This window comes from Crinia signifera, chromosome 2 (genome assembly GCF_055691185.1).
Source record: "Crinia signifera chromosome 2, ASM5569118v1, whole genome shotgun sequence".
In the NCBI taxonomy this organism is placed as follows: Eukaryota; Metazoa; Chordata; class Amphibia; order Anura; family Myobatrachidae; genus Crinia; species Crinia signifera.
The window spans coordinates 359,983,269-360,001,829 of record NC_139218.1 but is presented as its reverse complement, the minus strand read 5'-3'; the positions used below and the strand labels follow the sequence as shown (position 1 = coordinate 360,001,829).

The 18,561-nt window shown below is 40.7% G+C and overlaps 1 protein-coding gene across 1 annotated transcript in view; it reads right to left on the bottom strand.

Annotated features, from left to right (window-relative positions):
* Positions 1 to 9,209: 9,209 nt before the first annotated feature.
* Positions 9,210 to 18,561, bottom strand: part of USP12 (ubiquitin specific peptidase 12) — a 55,599-nt gene continuing 46,247 nt past the window's right edge. Inside the window, exons 6-9 of the mRNA XM_083169876.1 lie at positions 18,136 to 18,219; positions 15,915 to 16,112; positions 15,070 to 15,148; positions 9,210 to 11,316 (exon numbers count right to left, since the gene is read on the bottom strand). Of these exons, the coding sequence (XP_083026002.1) occupies positions 11,215 to 11,316; positions 15,070 to 15,148; positions 15,915 to 16,112; positions 18,136 to 18,219 (463 nt within the window). The 3' untranslated portion in view covers positions 9,210 to 11,214. The remainder of the gene's footprint in view (positions 11,317 to 15,069; positions 15,149 to 15,914; positions 16,113 to 18,135; positions 18,220 to 18,561) is intronic.

The following is an 18,561-nucleotide window of genomic DNA, read 5'->3' as shown; positions in this document are numbered from 1 at the left end:
TTAGAGAGATATACACTTAACAGAGATACAGTTGCCAGCCAATCAGCTCCTTTAATATTTCAAACACAGCCTGTAACATGGCAGTTAGGAGGGTATCCGGTGGCCGGATCTACGATATCTCATATTATGGTTGACCATGCTTAGTCGAAGCCGTCTATTTAGCCCCTACGTCTAGATCGACAGTAACGGAAGTTAAATGCCAGCATTAGAGCGAAGGGAGAATGATTGATGGTCACATGAGTTTTGCACGTTTCTTTGGTGCCGAATGTCACGGGTCGACTTGGTTCATACTTTACCATTCATGTGAACATAGAGTGAAATTATAATAGTGTACCGAGTGTAGTAGGGCACGTGCCAGAAGCATGGCGTGGCCAGCGAGCTATGCGAGGGGACACTGTGCACATATACAGTGTCCAAGGGGACCCCTGTGACATTCGGCACCAAAAAAAAACACGGAAAACTCATGTCTCTAACACTAGTGTCTAACTTCCGTTACTGTCGATCAGACGTTGTGGATTATCTTTAGGCATCTAACTAGGCCGGTTCCACTAAGGGTGGTCGACCATAACAGGGTTGGTCCAGACAGCTTTGATCCAGGTGGTACTTTATATCTCTCCAAGCAGTACCTAGATATTCGTAGGCCCCATAGAAAAAGTTTGTAAGGGCCCCCTATTTAGCAACTGATGGTGATAAATGTATGTAAAACATATTACTTAGACAGCAAATATTGGCCCCCTTCAGCTCTGGGCCCCATAGCAGCTGCACCCCTTGCACCTATGGTAGTTACGCCCTTGTCTCCAAGGCATAGTACATAGACTCGTTAATGAGCTTGCCTGTCAATGTTCAAAGCAAAACAAAATATCTATAAAACCTCCTTGATCTCAGTGATCATGTTTCCTCAGAAATGAGAGACTGATCCTGATTCGCTGTATCTCTGTTATGTAGATAGCCTCAGGACATTACGTTAGTTTGTGTAGGGTACTCTGGGAATTCCATCTCATACAGATGCTTTTTTATTCTTAGCCAATGGAGGGTCGGATTGTAGATATAAACTTACTGATTTAAACCTTGTTATTTCTGGTGAAGGTAGGCCTAACCCCAAAGGATTCTGCATCAGTCATAAAGTCGATCACATCTCCATCTTGAAAGGTTCCAAATCTAAATGGTTCCGGTTGATCTTCATTGATCAACAGTCACTAGGTGGACACCAAAAGTCAACATGCACTAGGTCAACATTCGCAAAAGTTCAGCATGCATTAGATGGTGTCAGTAAGGGGGTTATTCTAGTCCATTCTTTCTGACAAAATCCTTCTTAGATGGACAAAACCATGTGCACTGCGGGTGGGGCAGATGTAACTTGTGCAGAGAGAATTAGATTAGAGTACATGAATTGCCTCACAAAAATCTATGTATTCTTTTTTATTTCATCACATATAGATGTATGTGCAGTATTCGCCACTGAGCACACGTTACTGAAACCTGAGTTACTGCATTGTGAAATTATTAATTTTCACACTGCTCCTTTGAAATGTTTTACTAAATTTGAATATGAGGAAGGTTTCCCAGTTGCAACTGATTGGTTGAAGTCATCACTGTCAGCGTTTAAGGTGCCCATACATGCATCGATCTCGGCGGTGTGATCTGTGCTTTGAGGTGCGCGCTCCCGTGGCACATCGTCACACAGTACAAAAAATGTGCTGCTCAGACTTTTTGTACTTGCTTTTCATCGCATTGCTTCGTATTGCATGCACACGGCATGCACACGGCATGCACTACGAAGCAATGCTATTTTAGCCCAGAACGCACCCTGGGATCGGTGCGTGTATGGGCACCTTAACACTTCCTCCAGGGTCTGAGGTACAGTAGCACTCAGCTCTGCAAGAGGCCCATCAGGGGCATAACTAACTATTTTGCGCCCCCCCGTCGCACGTTTTTTCGGCGCCCCCCCACCCCCGCACACACCTAACCTGCCCCCCCCCCTTCTTACCCCTACCTGCGGTCTGCGTCTCGCCCGGCTCTCTGCTGGGACCTGCCTGACCGTCACGGTTCCGGCCGGGTCCTGCTGCTACAATGAAAACTGACTCTTAGAAAATGGCTGCCCCCATACTGCAGACAGAAAACTGTCTGCAGTATGGGGGAAACCATTTTCTTATTGTCAGTTTTCATTGCAGCAGGAGCCGGCCGGGACCGTGACGGTCAGGCAGGTCCCTGAAGAGAGCCGGGCGAGATGCAGACCGCGGGTAACTATAGCCCCGCAGCCCCCCGGCGGCGCCCCCAATTTCTCTGCGCCCCCCGCCACCACGGGGGCTGCGGAGCTATAGTTACGCCACTGAGGCCCATCATTTGTACTTCTAGATCTTCTGCTCCTTTGTGGTAATGCTGGGTACACATTATACCATTTTCATGAAAGATAGGCATGGTAACGATATTGTTAACAATGTCATCGTGTATATCATCCACTGGCTACCCACTATATCGTTAGCAATGTGAACTCTTGCGGTTTAACAATAACCGCTACAGTATGAGCAGGCAGTGACTGCATGTTCAGCGAGTGCCACGTGACATCACTGAACAATAGTCAACGATATAATTCAGTGTTTAACTACAGGTAGGTATTTTCTGTGGCGTTAACAATATCGGCAGTGCCGCATATTGTATCATGCAGGCATGTCCAAACGATGGCCCTCCAGCTGTTGTGAAACTACAAGTCCCATCATGCTTTACCACAGTTTTGCTATTAGGGAATGCTAAAACTATGGTAAGGCATGATGGGATATGTAGTTTTACAACAGCTGGAGGGTCATCGTTTGGACGTGCCTGGTATAGTGTGTACGGTGATTAAGAAAGGAAGTTCTCACAAGAATCCATACTGGGTAAGTGAGTCATTGGGCAAACTACATAACCAGCAGCAACACTTCATGGATAATGCATGAAAGCAACTATTCTCCCCAGATAAGTTTATGCCATGCAGCAGCTTAGGGGATTCTATTATTTTCTTATTTGGTTTAGAAAAAATAAATTCTACATAATTTACAATTATTTATTCTCTACACATCTTATTTAACGTTAAATACAGTATTAAAGCCATAAATGTCAGATATTGAGATATTATATATCTATACACATTATATACTGTATATAATAGCAGGTAAATAATACCCCTTTTACATCGCCGCAAAACCCCGGGTCTTCAGTGGGTCAGCGGCAGTGTAAATGGGACATGCTGTGTCCCTTTACACGGGACTTCTACCCAGTTCTTGACCTGGGTAGAGGTCTTAACCTGGGTAGAACACGGCTAGGACCTGGGTAGAGGGCAGTGCAAATGGGTATGCCTAGTCATCCAACCCAGCTCTCATTTACATCAATGAGGGACGTGCAACCTGCGGACCACAGTGTCCGCAGGTTGGACGTGGGGGCACAGGCAGCCTGCGCTGCTGTCTGCTAAACTCTGCAGACAGCAGCGGAAGAGGTGAATGGATGCCTGTGTGCGGCATCCATTCAAGGGCTGGGGGTGCACAGGGGCGACCGGCGGTCCCGGCAGGGATGACCGCGATCCTGGCGCTTGGAGATAATGTCATCTCCAAGCGCCACCTAGGTCTACACTGCGGGTGGGCACCGCAGTGTAAACAGTGTAAATCCCAGAATGGGATTTTTGGTGTAAAAGGGGTATTAATAATCCCTTATTATTCTGTGTTTCAGCATTTGCAGACACCAGTTATGAAAACAAAGCACTTAAAATGCCTTCCAATAATAGTCCACCGCCTAAACCATGTATTATATATACTGTAGGCTTACTATGTATATCACTATACCAGGACACTCATGAAGAACACAGGTTCTGTGGCTAACTAAACCCTGGTAAAACGCATCCTTCAGGTCAGCCAGCCAAAGAATCTGTGTCCCAGTTTAGTAGTAGTACGTTTATTTATAAGGCGCCACAAAGTGTCCGCAGCGCCGTACAGTTTAAAGGGATAGCTATGGAAAGCCTAATATATATAATTATGGCACCACAATATCATCAGGATATGGAAGCCAGCATCATACAAGTATCATCTGGCTTAATGCCAGCAGCGGATATCCCTGCATGGAGGCGTTAAAATCCCTAGATGAACCAAGGAGTTAATATCTGCCAGCATACATATAGCTGCCCAGTAACGCCTTAATCTGATGGGATTACCACCATCCTAAATCATAATTATATTTGTATATAGATTACTGTACATTCCATATAAAACACAGCCTGGATGAGGGGAGCTTGCAGTCCAGTGCATAAGGCCACAGCACTTTTGGCTCCTGAACATGGTTGCACCCACAGGCATGGACTCTACTACTCATGCTTTGTGATGGGTAATCAGTCATCTACTCTTTATCCTGCTCGCACTCTCTCTTTACAGGGTTGGGGAGATACTAGTCAGAGCCAGGGCTGGCCCCAAGTGACCACTAGTCAGAATAACGCTGTACTGAACAGAAGGGACTTTCTTTAGCAGCTCATATAGAGCAGGCGAGTATGGATCATTCGGTCGACCCAAGAAAGGTCTAAACTTTTTCGGTCGACAGGCAGAAGAAGGTTGACAATGCAGAAGGTCACCATGTAGTTTTTTTATTTTTTAGGTGTCTAGATGTAGACATCTAGTTCTGGACACTGTCTAAGTGTATGGCAGCCGCTCGCTATGCTCCGGCACACTATTCTATTCTCCCTCCATGCCCTAGTGGAGAGTAGGGCATGAACTACCGTCTGTTCTGGAACCACAGTGGGGAAAAAATAAAACGTGCCGATCTTCCGCTGGTCGACCCAAGGACCCTGTTGACCTTACGACCGCATCCTGAGGGGACTAGATAACATTTTTGGATACTACAGGTAGAATAATATATGGAAATCAGCCAACCCGCTTCCAGAGTTGCCTACAGGTTTTCCTATAATAGATGTTAAAGCCGGTGTTGTACAAGGTTTTGGTACTAAGAAACAGGTTCCATTAAAGATCATATTCAGGGTTCTATTTGACTTTCATGCCTCAAATTCCAACAAGAGCACAATATAAATATTAGCATTATGTTCCATATGCAATAGTCTGTGAGAGGAGGTGTGGAGCAGGGGAATCCTCAAGTCCTAATCCCGGATGTTTAGTCTCTTTTACAATAACATTCCATATAAGATCATGATAATTAGCCTGACCTACTTTAATTGCCTTTTCACCTCACACGATTATCTCATCTTTAGTGTCTGTGTTCGTCACCGCTTCCCAGTAACTTATTATGGTGACTGGAGTTTGTTATACGCTGTTGGCAACGAACGATGTTCTGTCACTGCTGTCCGAACAAGAAGTTCCTCTGATGTGTATTCCAGGCTGTGACCATTCTGCATTTACTGAAGTATTCCAGCACACATACCTCTGGCAGCCACAGGCTGAACTCTGGGGGAACAGATCATAAAAAAAAGATAGCTATCTATATATAATATAGCTAGATATGGGTGCAATATTGTGCAGGACCACATTGCTTAAATAACGAATTAATTAATTTTGGCTTAGAGCCGAATTAAGGGACCCCATTTTGCTGCAAGTCTTAAGGTGCCAATACACTATTGCGATGTATCGCAGCAGTATATGGGCCATCTGACCACTGGACCACTCTGATACATCGCATGTGCTTCTTTCACATGTGATGTATCGTATGCGACCACTCCGCACCATTGGGAGGGTGGCAGAGTCGGAGGTCGGACAGGCAGCTCAGGTGCGTGCATCGGACCTGAGGGGGGCATCAAACACATCTGATTTGGGACAATTTCTCAGCCCGATCCCTTGGGATCCGGTGAAATCAGCCCAAATCAGACAAGTGTATGGGCACCTTTACTCTACCACCCAGGATTCTAAACATAGCAATTGCTATAATTTTAGAATTAGACTTTAGGTATGCTAACTGCTTTAAAGCTCTTAAGGGGGGCTTTTAAGTGGGACCGTCAACAGGCATATCTGCTGCACTTGTATCAGCCATGTTCTTGGGTATTTTAATTCACAAACAATGCTATGACCTACATGCGGATTGTTAAATGCTTTTCCTAAGTCCTGTGCACAGGTGAGGAACAGTGTTTGCATTAAGCAAAGGGTAGCAGATGGATAAACAGAATATGGGCATTGACTTGTTCTTGGAGCCTCCCCTATATTCGTGAAATACAAACAATTCGTTATCATTTCGGAGCACAGTACCTTTAAAAAAAAAAAAAAAAACTGGTGCCAGAAAATAAGTACAGTGATGCGCAGCAATTTCCTAGTAGAGTTACAACTAAAAGACTCTGATTAGGTCATCTAACCTGTATACACATACCTGCGCAGTCTTCAGTTTGTGGCTTTATATTTTTTTAAACTAAATTAAGATTTCATAAAAAACAAAACAAAAAAAAACATTCCATCGTCTGTTTTAGGACTTCGGATGACATATTGTGTAACGCTAAACCGAAAATACAGCTCTTAACCATTTGAGTTCTAACATCGCGGAGAGATGTTCAAAATGTCCGCTAAAAATGCCAGCGTCGCTCACGTTTGTTATATAACTTCAAATAAAAAAATGTTGTGCAAAAAGAGATTTCCTATATAAAAATGTAGACATTACAGGTCATTATGAGGAATAAAAAGGTTTGCTTGGGAATTGTCACACCTATTATGACAAATTCACTTGGCACTCAAAGAGTTAAACATACACTTTTGTAATTAAAAAGTAAAGAACTCGGAAGATGTAAGAGACACTGGTATACGGATGTGAGTGTACCTCTCCGTTTTACACTGGGCCTTGCTGTTCATGCACAATCCTGGGAGGAAAGCATTGATGTTCCGGATGCTTGTATCAATCACTAGGCATTTAAAAAGTGTCTGTGTGTGTGTGGTTTTGTGCGTGTTAGCAAGTCAAAGGGTAAATTTATTAAAGCTTCTAAAAATGAACACAGGATCTGATTGGTCTCTATTGGCATCACCACTTGTCAATCATTTTCTACGATGCAATATTCTCTCTTTTCATTTTAAGAAGTTTTTGCAAATTTACCCCCAACAGTTGTTCAGTTTGTTACCCACAGATGTTAATAATGGTGGTATTTATAAAATCATGGAGTTTGGAGCTGATTGTTTCTTGCTTTTTTCTCTTGGGGAAGGTAGTCATGGTTTTTTTTTTTTACTGTTTTTTGAGCCGACATGTGCCCGACAGACGGTATTTCATGCCCTACCATCCACTAGGACGTGGTGAGAGTATAAAATAGTGTGCCCAAAGCATGGCGAGCGTATGCAGTGTTACGTTTTAGTGTTCATATTGACTGTGTCGACATTCGGGTGAAAAAAAAATGATGTCGACTTTTTCCATTGTTGTCCTTACCCATGTCAACATAATGACCCCGTCGACCTAATGATCCATACCCTCTCTCTCCATGCTTTGAGAAATAATCACATTGCATGCAATACCCATTGACTGAAGCAATTCTGGATCAAGGAAACAAGTACACGGGAGTTTGTGTTGTTTACACTTTTATTTCTTTAGAACAGGAAATCATAACACCACAACAGGTTATTTCAAGCAAGCCCTTTAATACACCCGCCAAACATCTATAAATCTGTATCAAAAGTGCAACGTTTTATAATTTATAGGTTGTTTAATACATCTAGTATGTTAACAAATAACATACATTATTTAATAAAATTCTTGTTTCCAATATACAAAATAATGAACTGCTGTTCAAATCAACAATTATAGTTACACAGCAATCAGATCCACTATTTACAACTGAAAATTCCCCCATCTTGACTACCCCTAAAAAATATTTCTATAATGCTTCATATGTTGGTCATTTTGCTTGGTTAATATAATTATTTGAATTATTTATTTTTCTTATAAATTGCTAAAATTTCAAGAATTTAATTTTCAGCTGCACTAGAAGTAAAAATTAATGTATTCAGAACCATCACCTCATAATTCGTACAAAACAGACATTTATGAAATGGGCTGCAAATATGAAGTTACAAAAAAAAAAATCCTATGAACAATTAAAAAAAAAAAAATGTGTACTCTCACTGTTAAACTATAAAACATGTCCGATAACAAACCTTGGCTTTTTAATTGTATAAATAAAACTATGATTTAGGAATACAAAGAACTGTCAGTTAATTAAAAAAATAAAATGTTACTCCATAGTGGCATAGGGTACAGAGCAGGATTAGGTTTGTCTGAACATATAGCGTAAGGTGGCCATTTTGAATCACACAACGTAAGTCTACTTCAAACTCTGGCAAGCTACAACACAAAATTCTCTATATAAATGGATCTAAAAAAAAAAAACTTTACATAAATGTAACAAAATAATGACAGAAGTACAGTATATGTAACCAAATGAATTTAGGTAATTCATTTAGTTACATATATACACTGTATAATACACAGCCTGGATGGATACAGACAGAGTATTCTCAATAAGAGTTGTTTTGTATAGAAGACCTACAAACATTTATGGACATAGCCCAGAAAACGGGTATCTGCATAATGTGTAAGTAATCCAAATGGTCCAACTTTTTTGTATTTTTGCACAATTTTTATAATTGTATTTTTATGTGTGACTATGTTATTGTTCATTTGCCAAATGTTGAAATATATAACAGGGCAGAGGTAGTAAGCCTTGGAGAAAGAGAAAGTCCCAACCAGCTCCTAACTGTCACTTTTTAAACAGCTTGTAACATGACAGCTAGAAGCTTATTGACTGGTAATTTCTCTCTCCAATGCTCAGTACATATGCACCCCAGCATATCTGCTGATATATACTGCACATTATTAAAGCGGACCAGTGTTCAAGGTGATGTCTCAATTCAAGCACCTTAAATACAAAAAAAACCACTGTCACGTGACTATCAATATAGTATTGATAATATCAATTACATATAGGGAAAAGTTGCGTGCATTAAAAGTCAGGTTATGTGAAGGAATTCTTTGTGATCAGACTAGCTATGTATGTATGTATGTATGTATGTATGTATGTATGTATGTATGTATGTATGTATGCTTTTATACAAAACAACGTGTGCATTAGATTTAGTAACCACTTAACAGCACAAATTCACAGGTAGTGTATTATACAAGTATCTTGTATTTCAACATCAGCCATGGTTTTCTCTACTAAAATAAAAAAAAAATTAAAAGGGGAAAGAAAATCTTTTAAGGGGGGGGGGGGGGGGGGGGGCAGGAAAGCCAAGGTTTTCTATGTTTTCGAGCATCTCCATGTTCAAATTACAGCTAGTTCTAACCTTCGCAGAACTGGTAAATGCCCCCCTCACAACATTAACTGGACTAAAACATCTGTGTAATCTAAGTGAATTATTGAACCAGAAACTTACAGGTACTGTTCCTGAGCCACTATAAAAGTCTTACTCTAGGTTATATAAAGCATGTGAATAGCAGCAGTGACCTATATTTAGGATCCAGTTGTACTCTCTAACAGCCAACTGGCTTCACTGTTCTCTTACGGTAGAAAATGTTTTTTCTTTAGTAAATACGGCCTTCTATTCTCAAATAGGCCTAAATAGGATTTATTTACAAAACAATCTTTAAAAAAACTATGGTTTAAAGTCTCCCCACAACATGGAAATAAAGGAATGGTAAAGCAGGATGACAAAGATCGATTGCCAACACTTTAGCAACACATTCACCCACTTTTCCAGTTACATTCAGTCACTGTCAGACAATACCACAAGAGGCATGAATACACAGGTAACAAACACACAGGAAAAGAAAAAAAGAAAAAAACACACATGACACTTCATACTCTGGAAACTATGTGGTGTGGTCATTACTATATTACATCTTACCCTAAAATGAAAATACAAATTTGGAAATTCCTTATTAGCTGTTCTTTATATTGGTTATAAAGAAATGTCCTGGTGGGGAAAAAAAAAATGTAGACACTGCAAAAAAAAGTGGCATCATTTCAAATGTGTTTTCCAACATGTGCCAGCATCGAATACACTCAAAAACCCAGGTGGTAGGGAACCTTAAAACACTTTCCCCCGTCTTATCCACCAATGACTGTCTAAGAACAGTGACAGTATTTAGTCAAAAGCTGGAGGAATGAAGGTTGCCAACACCTGCATTCAGTAACCAATAAAGCATCGTATTAGCATCTTGCAATTATAGGGTATGTCATTGGACTAGAACAATCTTAAAACAAAGCACACGTTACTAAAGAGTGAATTGCTTTCCATCATCCGTGGTACTCTCTACAGAACATCCCACTGAATTCTCGCTGTATATTTTGTTTGTGTTGCATATCATGACTGTTAGTCACGTTCCTCTGGTTGTACAAGACCGGCATTCTCGGACCAATAAATTAAACACATTACAAATTTACAATTTAGTGAATAATATATTTTGTTTCTAGAAGCAATGATTTTTGTTTTCTTTTAGCCAATTGCAGACACTAAGAAAGCCAACATCTGTGACCGTGAAAACAAATGAAAGATAATCCTTGATGACCATCAGACCCCCCCAAACAACAGAGGAATAACGGCTGCTGGATATTGTTCCCAAATGTATCATCCGTGTCTACTCTGTAAGCTTCTCCAACTGACTAAAAGATTCAAATGCGACTTTCTCTCCTCTCAAAGAAAAAGGCAATTGCGGTTGCTGGGCGCAAATATATATATAAATATATATTTTTATATTCTCTATTATTCTTTTTTTTTTTAGTTTTTTTTAGGTTTTTAGAATTTAGCATGTCTTTCACTTCTGCTTGTTGCGTGGTCAGTGTGACAATGCCCAGGCTCCTGTCCACGTCTCTGCAAGTGTCCTCCACATAACTACAGCTAGATAAAATAAAAAGGATTGTGGTGAATGACTGGAAGTCCGACCCAACTATTAGTACAGACCGTCTCGGTTCACGTTTAGCAGTATAAGTAGTAGTGATGGGACTGTATGGTGAGCGTGATTCCTGAGAGCAAATTAATCAATTATCGTGATATGAGTGTCTTTGTCTCCTTTATCCGTGTTCTTTGCTTCAGCGTGTGCAAACTGCGCTAATGCCCCCCTGAGCTCCCGCTTCTCCTTTTTATTTGATTTTTTTCCTCCTGTCTCTAGTTTGTTAGATTTATATATACATATATCTAGACATAGATATATATAATCAGTGCTTTCTCCTCGTTCCAAGTGTCCAGAGAAGAAGTGAGGCAGAATGTATGTCTTTGTCACAATTCTCATTCAGTCTCGAGACTGGTAGAAGAGAATATACCCAGATTCAGAGTTCTTGGAGATGTCCGACGTCAACCCGTAGAATTCTTCAATAGCTTGTGCATCAATCTTCTGCATAAACAGATAACATGAATTATACAACACCTTTAGAAGAAAAAGTGTATACTTATAGCAGTACAAAGTACAGGGGAGATAAAGAGTAACTACGATCTGATGGGTGGGTTACTAACTGCACAAATGAATTAATAGAACTAAACGTCTCCATTGTGCCCTCCCCCTCTGTATGTTGAACTGTACTAGGACTATTTTCTTTATTTAGTCATCAACCTTTACTGCCTGTTGCCTACCATCCATTTGCTTACACCGGGCATGTCCAAACTATGGCCCTCCAGCTGTTGTGAAACTACAAGTCCTATCATGCCTTGCCACAGTTTTGCTATAAGGGAATGCTAAAACTATGGCAAGGCATGATGGGATGTGCAGTTTCACAACAGCTGGAGGGCCACAGTTTGGACATGACTGGCTTACACCCCTGGGAACATATTTTCTTGTATATACTTCATATATTTATAAAATAGCATGGTATAATGTCAAAAAACATGATTCTGAACCTTAGATGACAGTGCAATATTGCCCAATGACCATACAAACCCAACTGTAAAGAACAAAAAGTAGGGTGTCCCCGCCTCACTTGCCGTTGACATTTTTTGGTCAAAAATATGTATGTCTATTTTATTTATCTACGCTATTATCCAGCTAAATATTTATTTATGAAAAATAATTCAAATTTAACAGCCTATTCTGAACAATTTTTTCCTCATATTTGGTATAGGTTTCACCCTATTTTGTCAAAGCGGGTGGCATTTTTTAAGATAGATATACCACTCTTGTGTGTGAGGTTGTGCTCTAATATATGCAAACCTTCGGTGGGATGAACTTAAAGGCATGTGTTAGAAGAACGCAACCACACACACCCAAGAGTGGTACTGTAGGTCTCATAGCCTCCAACATGACCCATTCCACCAGTTACAAAATGCTCTGTTTCTGGATTCCATGCCATTGGTGGCCCCAGATGGGGATGCACCACAGTTCGGAATTCAAATAGCGGAGCCACACTAACCACCTCTGCCACACCAGAGCACAATGACAGTTGGTGTGGCTAATCCATTTGAATTTTGAACTGTGCTGAAGCCCCAACTCTGGACCTATCATTGGCAAGGAAGTCCAAGAACAGTTTGTACCTCATGGAATAAGTTAACAGATATATAAAAATGTCCCAGATGTATAACCATAGTGGGGATTAGTCATTTCAATATTAAGGCAGGCATATGAATGATAAATTGTTGCCATGTTCTATCCCAGTGGTGCCCAAACTGTGGACCTAGGCACCCTTGGGTGTCTTGGGACCATTGCAGGGGTGCCTTGGGTTGGTGGTTCAGGAGCAATGCAAATTATTTATAGTCATTGTAATAGGCAAAACCAGTGCTTGTGGCTGTCAATCAAACTATGTGAACAAACATAAGTGTGTCCTGTCCCTACCACATAATTAAACCCAAGGATGACCAACACAATTTATTTAATTTAAGATTTTTTTTTCTACATTTTTCAATAAAATTCTATCCTAGATGTGCCGTGAGTCCCTGTTCTATCCCCATAAATCCACTTTTAATTAGGAAAACATCGCTGCTATTTTAGACCTGTCCTGTTAATTAGAATAGGTCAATAAAGGTTTTTGTGGAGGGAGCAAACACAAAAAGAAATAAACCCAGCAGGTGCCGGGATAGTAGTGTGGAAATATACTATATTTCTATTAGTATTGTAAATGTTATTAATTTACTTAAGGTATTTTATGTGATCATTTGTTTGGTCATTTATCAGCACTTCAGGCTGTAGATAATCTGCGGACCCATCTGCAGAGCTAGCACACAAGCCCCAAATGCCAGGTCACCATGGTAACTAACAAAATGGCCCCTGGTGTTTCTATTTGACATCAGCACAATGTGTACCATATAATGAGCATGAGGAGGAATGACACACTCTATCGGCCCTGTGGGCCTTCATACATGGTACTGCTCACCACTGTGTGGAGAATACATACTTCTAGCTCCCGTGTGTCTTGCTTTTTCCAAGGCAAGTCATTAAGACACATTGCTCATTTTGCTTTAAGGCATATTCTGTACAATATAATTTTCAAAAGAGTCAGCACCGGTTTTGGATACTATTCTTGTCATCAGCAGCCAAAAGAAATTTGGCTTTTATGACACATTTTAAATTAACAGGGTGAACATTTCTCCCTATCTTGTAAATAGGATTTCTTCTGCCAACAATTTACCACTATTTTGGGTTTAATTGTGCCCGATATATATAGGTTTCGGGCACCCAATCAGCTACAAGGATCCCCAGATCCTGGTCACTAAGCGATTCCTTACATACCAAATCAAAAGTTTGGTCTACCAATGCCCTAATGGGCACCAACATCCTAATTCATGGGTTTGCACTGAAAGTGGCCTGCCACGTCTTCTGACTCCAAAAGACAGCCCTCTGAGAGACACACAAGATGGAAGCACAATATCTATGTAAGCATGTAATAAACCCAGAGTCAGATAAACATTCCATTCCCCAAAGGCATAGCAAGCAAATTCACTCAATATTACACAACAGTATAATATGTACAACGGTCTCCCTACCCGCATCTTGATGCCCAACCAATACACACCATTCTATTCAAAAAATGTCAGCCCTCCCTTTCCCAAGATGCTCTGACCAATTTTAATTCTCTTGGAGAATAAGCCGCAATGTAAAAAGCTGATCAAGGCTCCCCTGAAAGCTAATGCTGGGTACACACTAGGCCAGTGATGGCTAATCTTGACGCTCCAGCTGTTGTTGAACTACATATCCCAGCATGCCCTGCTACAGTTTTACTATTTGGTCATACTAAAATTGATGCAGGGCATGTTGGGATGTGCAGTTCAACATGATAAGTAAGTGCACCCACACTTGATGATCATCGTCCCGAAGGCCATTTCCATGTGTCTGCAAAGTTGTGATGTCAGTCAACAAGTGTACATACAGCACCTGTATACACAGCAGGATGCTGCAGGGCCACCACAATATGCTCGAAAGACATCGGTCATAGGGTAGCCTTCTCATTAGAACCGATGCTTGCATTGCAACCCTCAAGGCCACAAGTATCCAGTAGACCACAGACCAAGGACAGCTACTACTCAAGCATGGCCATCTCAGGACACAATCCTACTCCACCAAAGTGGGGATGGATGAATGTATCCTCCAATACCCTTTTGCTTCAAAATCATGTATTTCACAATCAACCGTGATATTTGCCTCTATTACAATTCAAAATATTACCCTTCCCCTTACCTTTCTAGACGGACATTCTCATTGGCTTCCTACTCCTATTTAATACACATATACATTTTGTAGAAGTCACTTCTGAATACTAGGACTCTCTATAGATTAATCAAAGTGGTGGAACCGGTCACCTGTATATAATTAGATAATGACCAGGGGTAATGTCATCCATTGCGAAAGCATATGTTTGTGTGGAACCTTGCTCATTTGGTTTTAGGATTTATCAATGACCCAGTGATTAGATCCAACTTATACTACACCAACACGAAAAGCTTCCCAAACACTGCTAAATCAACCAAGATGAGCATAGGAACAATACGAATGCTACAAGGTACGTTCATGTCAGATACGACTTACACTAGATAGAGTATATTGCTCTGTATCTGAGATCAATGAGCCAAGATAATCAAACACCATTTTATTCTGGCAAAATGAAAATGTTTTTCTTGTTACCCCTGAAATGAGAATAATCAGCACCGGCGGCCGGTAACTCACCTCTACGATGTCGTCATCAAACAGTAGCCAAAAGTCATGACTCTTCACTATTGCAATATAATGTCCTCTGTTTGGACCACTGTAAAAAAAAAAAAAAAAAAAATAGAACGCACTTTTTTATAATAAACATAATGTAAATATCATTGTTTATTTATATGGTGCCACAAGGGTTCTGCGGAACCTAACAAAATAAATGAGAAAAAACAGGAATATTAATTACAGTAAAAGGGATTTTAGATGGTTCTGGTTGATCGACCTACAGTGTCTAGATCAATGCTGGGCAACACCGGCCCTCCAGATGTTGATGAACTACACATCCCAGGATGCTTTGCATTAGTTTTGCTATGTGGCCATGCTGAAACTGATGCAAGGCATGCTGGGATGTGTAGTTCATCAACATCTGGAGGGCCGGTGTTGCCCAGCCCTGCTCTTGATAGACAGTCAATGGATCTACCCCAAAAGGTTGACCGGGTGAAAAAGGTCAACATGAAAGAGGTCGATGGGATGGAAAGGGTCAACATTGAAAAGGTAGACAGGGTGAAAAAAGGTCGACATGAGAGGTCAACACAGGGTGAAAAAAGGTCAACAGGTTTTTCGCGATTTTTTTTTTAAGCCGGCTTGCTCTTATTTTTACCATGCATGTCGGCACAGAGAACATAATAGTGTGCTGAGTGTAGTGATGCACCGACCCCAAAGCATGGCAGCAAAGCGCCATCGTTCAGAAGGGCCAAAATGAACGAAAATGGTCAAAAAAATTGTACAGTGTGTATGCACCTTAAGACAAAGCCATGCTTAGTGCATTATAGCATCGGTACAGCATTAATAGTCTCATTTCCTGAACTTGCCTTCCACAGTGGACAACCACAGCTACGAGATCATACATTCTGTCTGGGTTGGTGGCATCGCCCGATGTGTTAAAAAGCCTTAGCTCTAAAGGAAACACAACTCTGTACGAGAGCTTCGTATATCGATGCAGCTGATCCATGTATTTGAACCTCTTTAGATGGAGAGCTAAAATCATAGGAAGCTTTTTTACTTTCATCCTAAAACAAACAGAATAAAGTGGCATTTAATAATGGGTTGTGATTTCAGCATAAAGATTATATCATACAGCAACACGTGGGAAGTGGATGACAGTTTCTAAATGGCGTCTTTCAATTGAAAAGAAAAGAAAACAATCACATTAGAAGATATTAAAAAGTTTGGTTTTGTATTTTGTTCCTTTGAATAAATTTGTATGTCAATTAAAAAGCTAAAATTAAACAAAAGTAAAGTTCAGAGGGATACAGTTTATTTTAATGAAGCATCAAACCTTTCTTTGTTAAGAAGACAGAAGATCCTTTGTGGTATTAATCTGAGTAGTTGCTGTAGAACAATTAGTCCCCTAATTACACAAGCAATACGTGATGGTAATGTCACTGCCGCAGAGCATCGACTCAGATAGATACGCAAGAATATGCAAACCAAACAGTTATATAGGTCTCTGTCACTAAATTAGTAAAAGGAGACACTTATGTGTCCTGCGTATTGGTTCCCAGAAGAAGCCTGTAAGTCAGGCATATCCAAACTGTGGCCCTCCACCTGTTGTGAAACTACACATGATCCCAGCATGCCTTGCCATAGTTTTAGCATTCCCTAATAGCAAAACTGTGGCAAGGCATGATGGGACTTGTAGTTTCACAACAGCTGGATGGCCAAAGTTTGGACATTCCTGCTGTAAGTGCTTTGTGAACCAGCAGATTACACAGGACCAGAAAGTGATCAGATGACTCTACCACTTTCCTGATCTCTGTCTAACATAGAACAGATTATTCCTTAGTCTACAGAACACTTTCCATTTAATTTGGTAGGATAACAGCATAAAGACATTTATAGACAGTAAGATTTGGACCTGTCGTATCCCCTGGACTGCTGCTACTTACCCTGTATAATTGGCTCAGGTTCGTGTTTGGAGGAGGCGAGTCCTCACACCCATTCTGCATGTCAGTCCCAGGACAGTGCCTTGAGTGCTAATATGTAGAATAGTAATTTTGGTCCCATTGTAGGTTTGGCCCAAGTCTCCCCTGCTATACTCATAGGCCAGTGCTTCTCACTCTGTCCCTCCTCCATTGCTGTGGTGTCGGATGTGCCGGAGGGGGGGGGCTCACTACTACACCACATGCCGGAGATGAAATAGGTCATATCGAAAGATTACATACAGTCAGATCCATAAATATTGGGACATTGACACAATTCTCATGTTTTGAGCTCTATACACCACCACAATGGATTTAAAATGAACCAAACAAGATTTAACTGCAGACTTTCACCTTTAATTTGTGGGTAAATACATCCAAATAAAAAATCCAACGGATTCTATATTTGCTCCCACTTTTTAAGGGACCAAAAGTAAAAGGGACACACTAAACAATCCTAAATAAAACTTTCACTTTTTAATACTTTGTCCATACATACATACACTTGTCCATGAAATAGCTTTTGAGTCCATTGTCCCATTACTTTTGGTCCCTTGAAAAGTGGGAGGCACATATAGAAACCGTTGTAATTCCTACACCGTTGCCCTGATTTGGATGTAATACCCTCAAATTCAAGCTGAAAGTCTGCAGTTAAAGCACATCTCGTTGGGTTCATTTCAATTCCATTGTGAGGGTGTATAGAGCCCAAAATATGAGAACTGTAAATGCTTCTATGATGTTTTAAACTGAATTATCTTTTCAGAATGATTTATACAAGTACAGTATAGCATACACTATGCCATATAGTTTTCCAATAATAAATAAACTAATATTAGGGCTAATAAAGCAATCTTCCCCTTAAGTTCTATACACACTGGGCGATTTGGAGCTGAAAGCGGCTCCGAAGCCGCGCAGTGTGTTTGGGGCACGTGATGAGCGGTGAGCGCTGATGCTCGCCGACCACCGCCGTTCATTTGCTGGTATTACCTGCAGAGATGGGATGGATGGCTTTCCATAGTGTCCTGCGACGGAAAGTCGTCCACGCACCGGGGAAAATCGCTATGTGTATAAACTATAGCAAAGAAGAACATTGAGCGGTTCGGTTATTTACCTTTTGTGTGCTTCCTGTTTACTGCGACATTCTTCACAGTAATATTTGTATTCACTACAAAGGGTTTCTGTGTTGCTAAAACCCCTAAAAAATATAAATGAAAAAAGTATATAAGGTTAATAAGGAATGGAGGATCACACAAAACCAGGGCCAGGTTTAAAGCACGTGGTAATACACTGCCTATAAAGAGTATTCTTTTTCGAATACAAAGGTTTTAGTTTTAAATAACTGTAACAAATGAAAGAAGAAACCACCACAGTTAACCTATACTACAACTGACAGGAACCCCAGGTCCCGGGCCCTAGGCTTCTATTCTCCTGGGTATGGTTGATGGATGTCGTCTGCTGAATGAGTTCTGTCTGAGTAAATTACAATTTGCTCAAAGTAAAACAATTGTAAGGCCACAAACTGGCTGACAAAATCTGC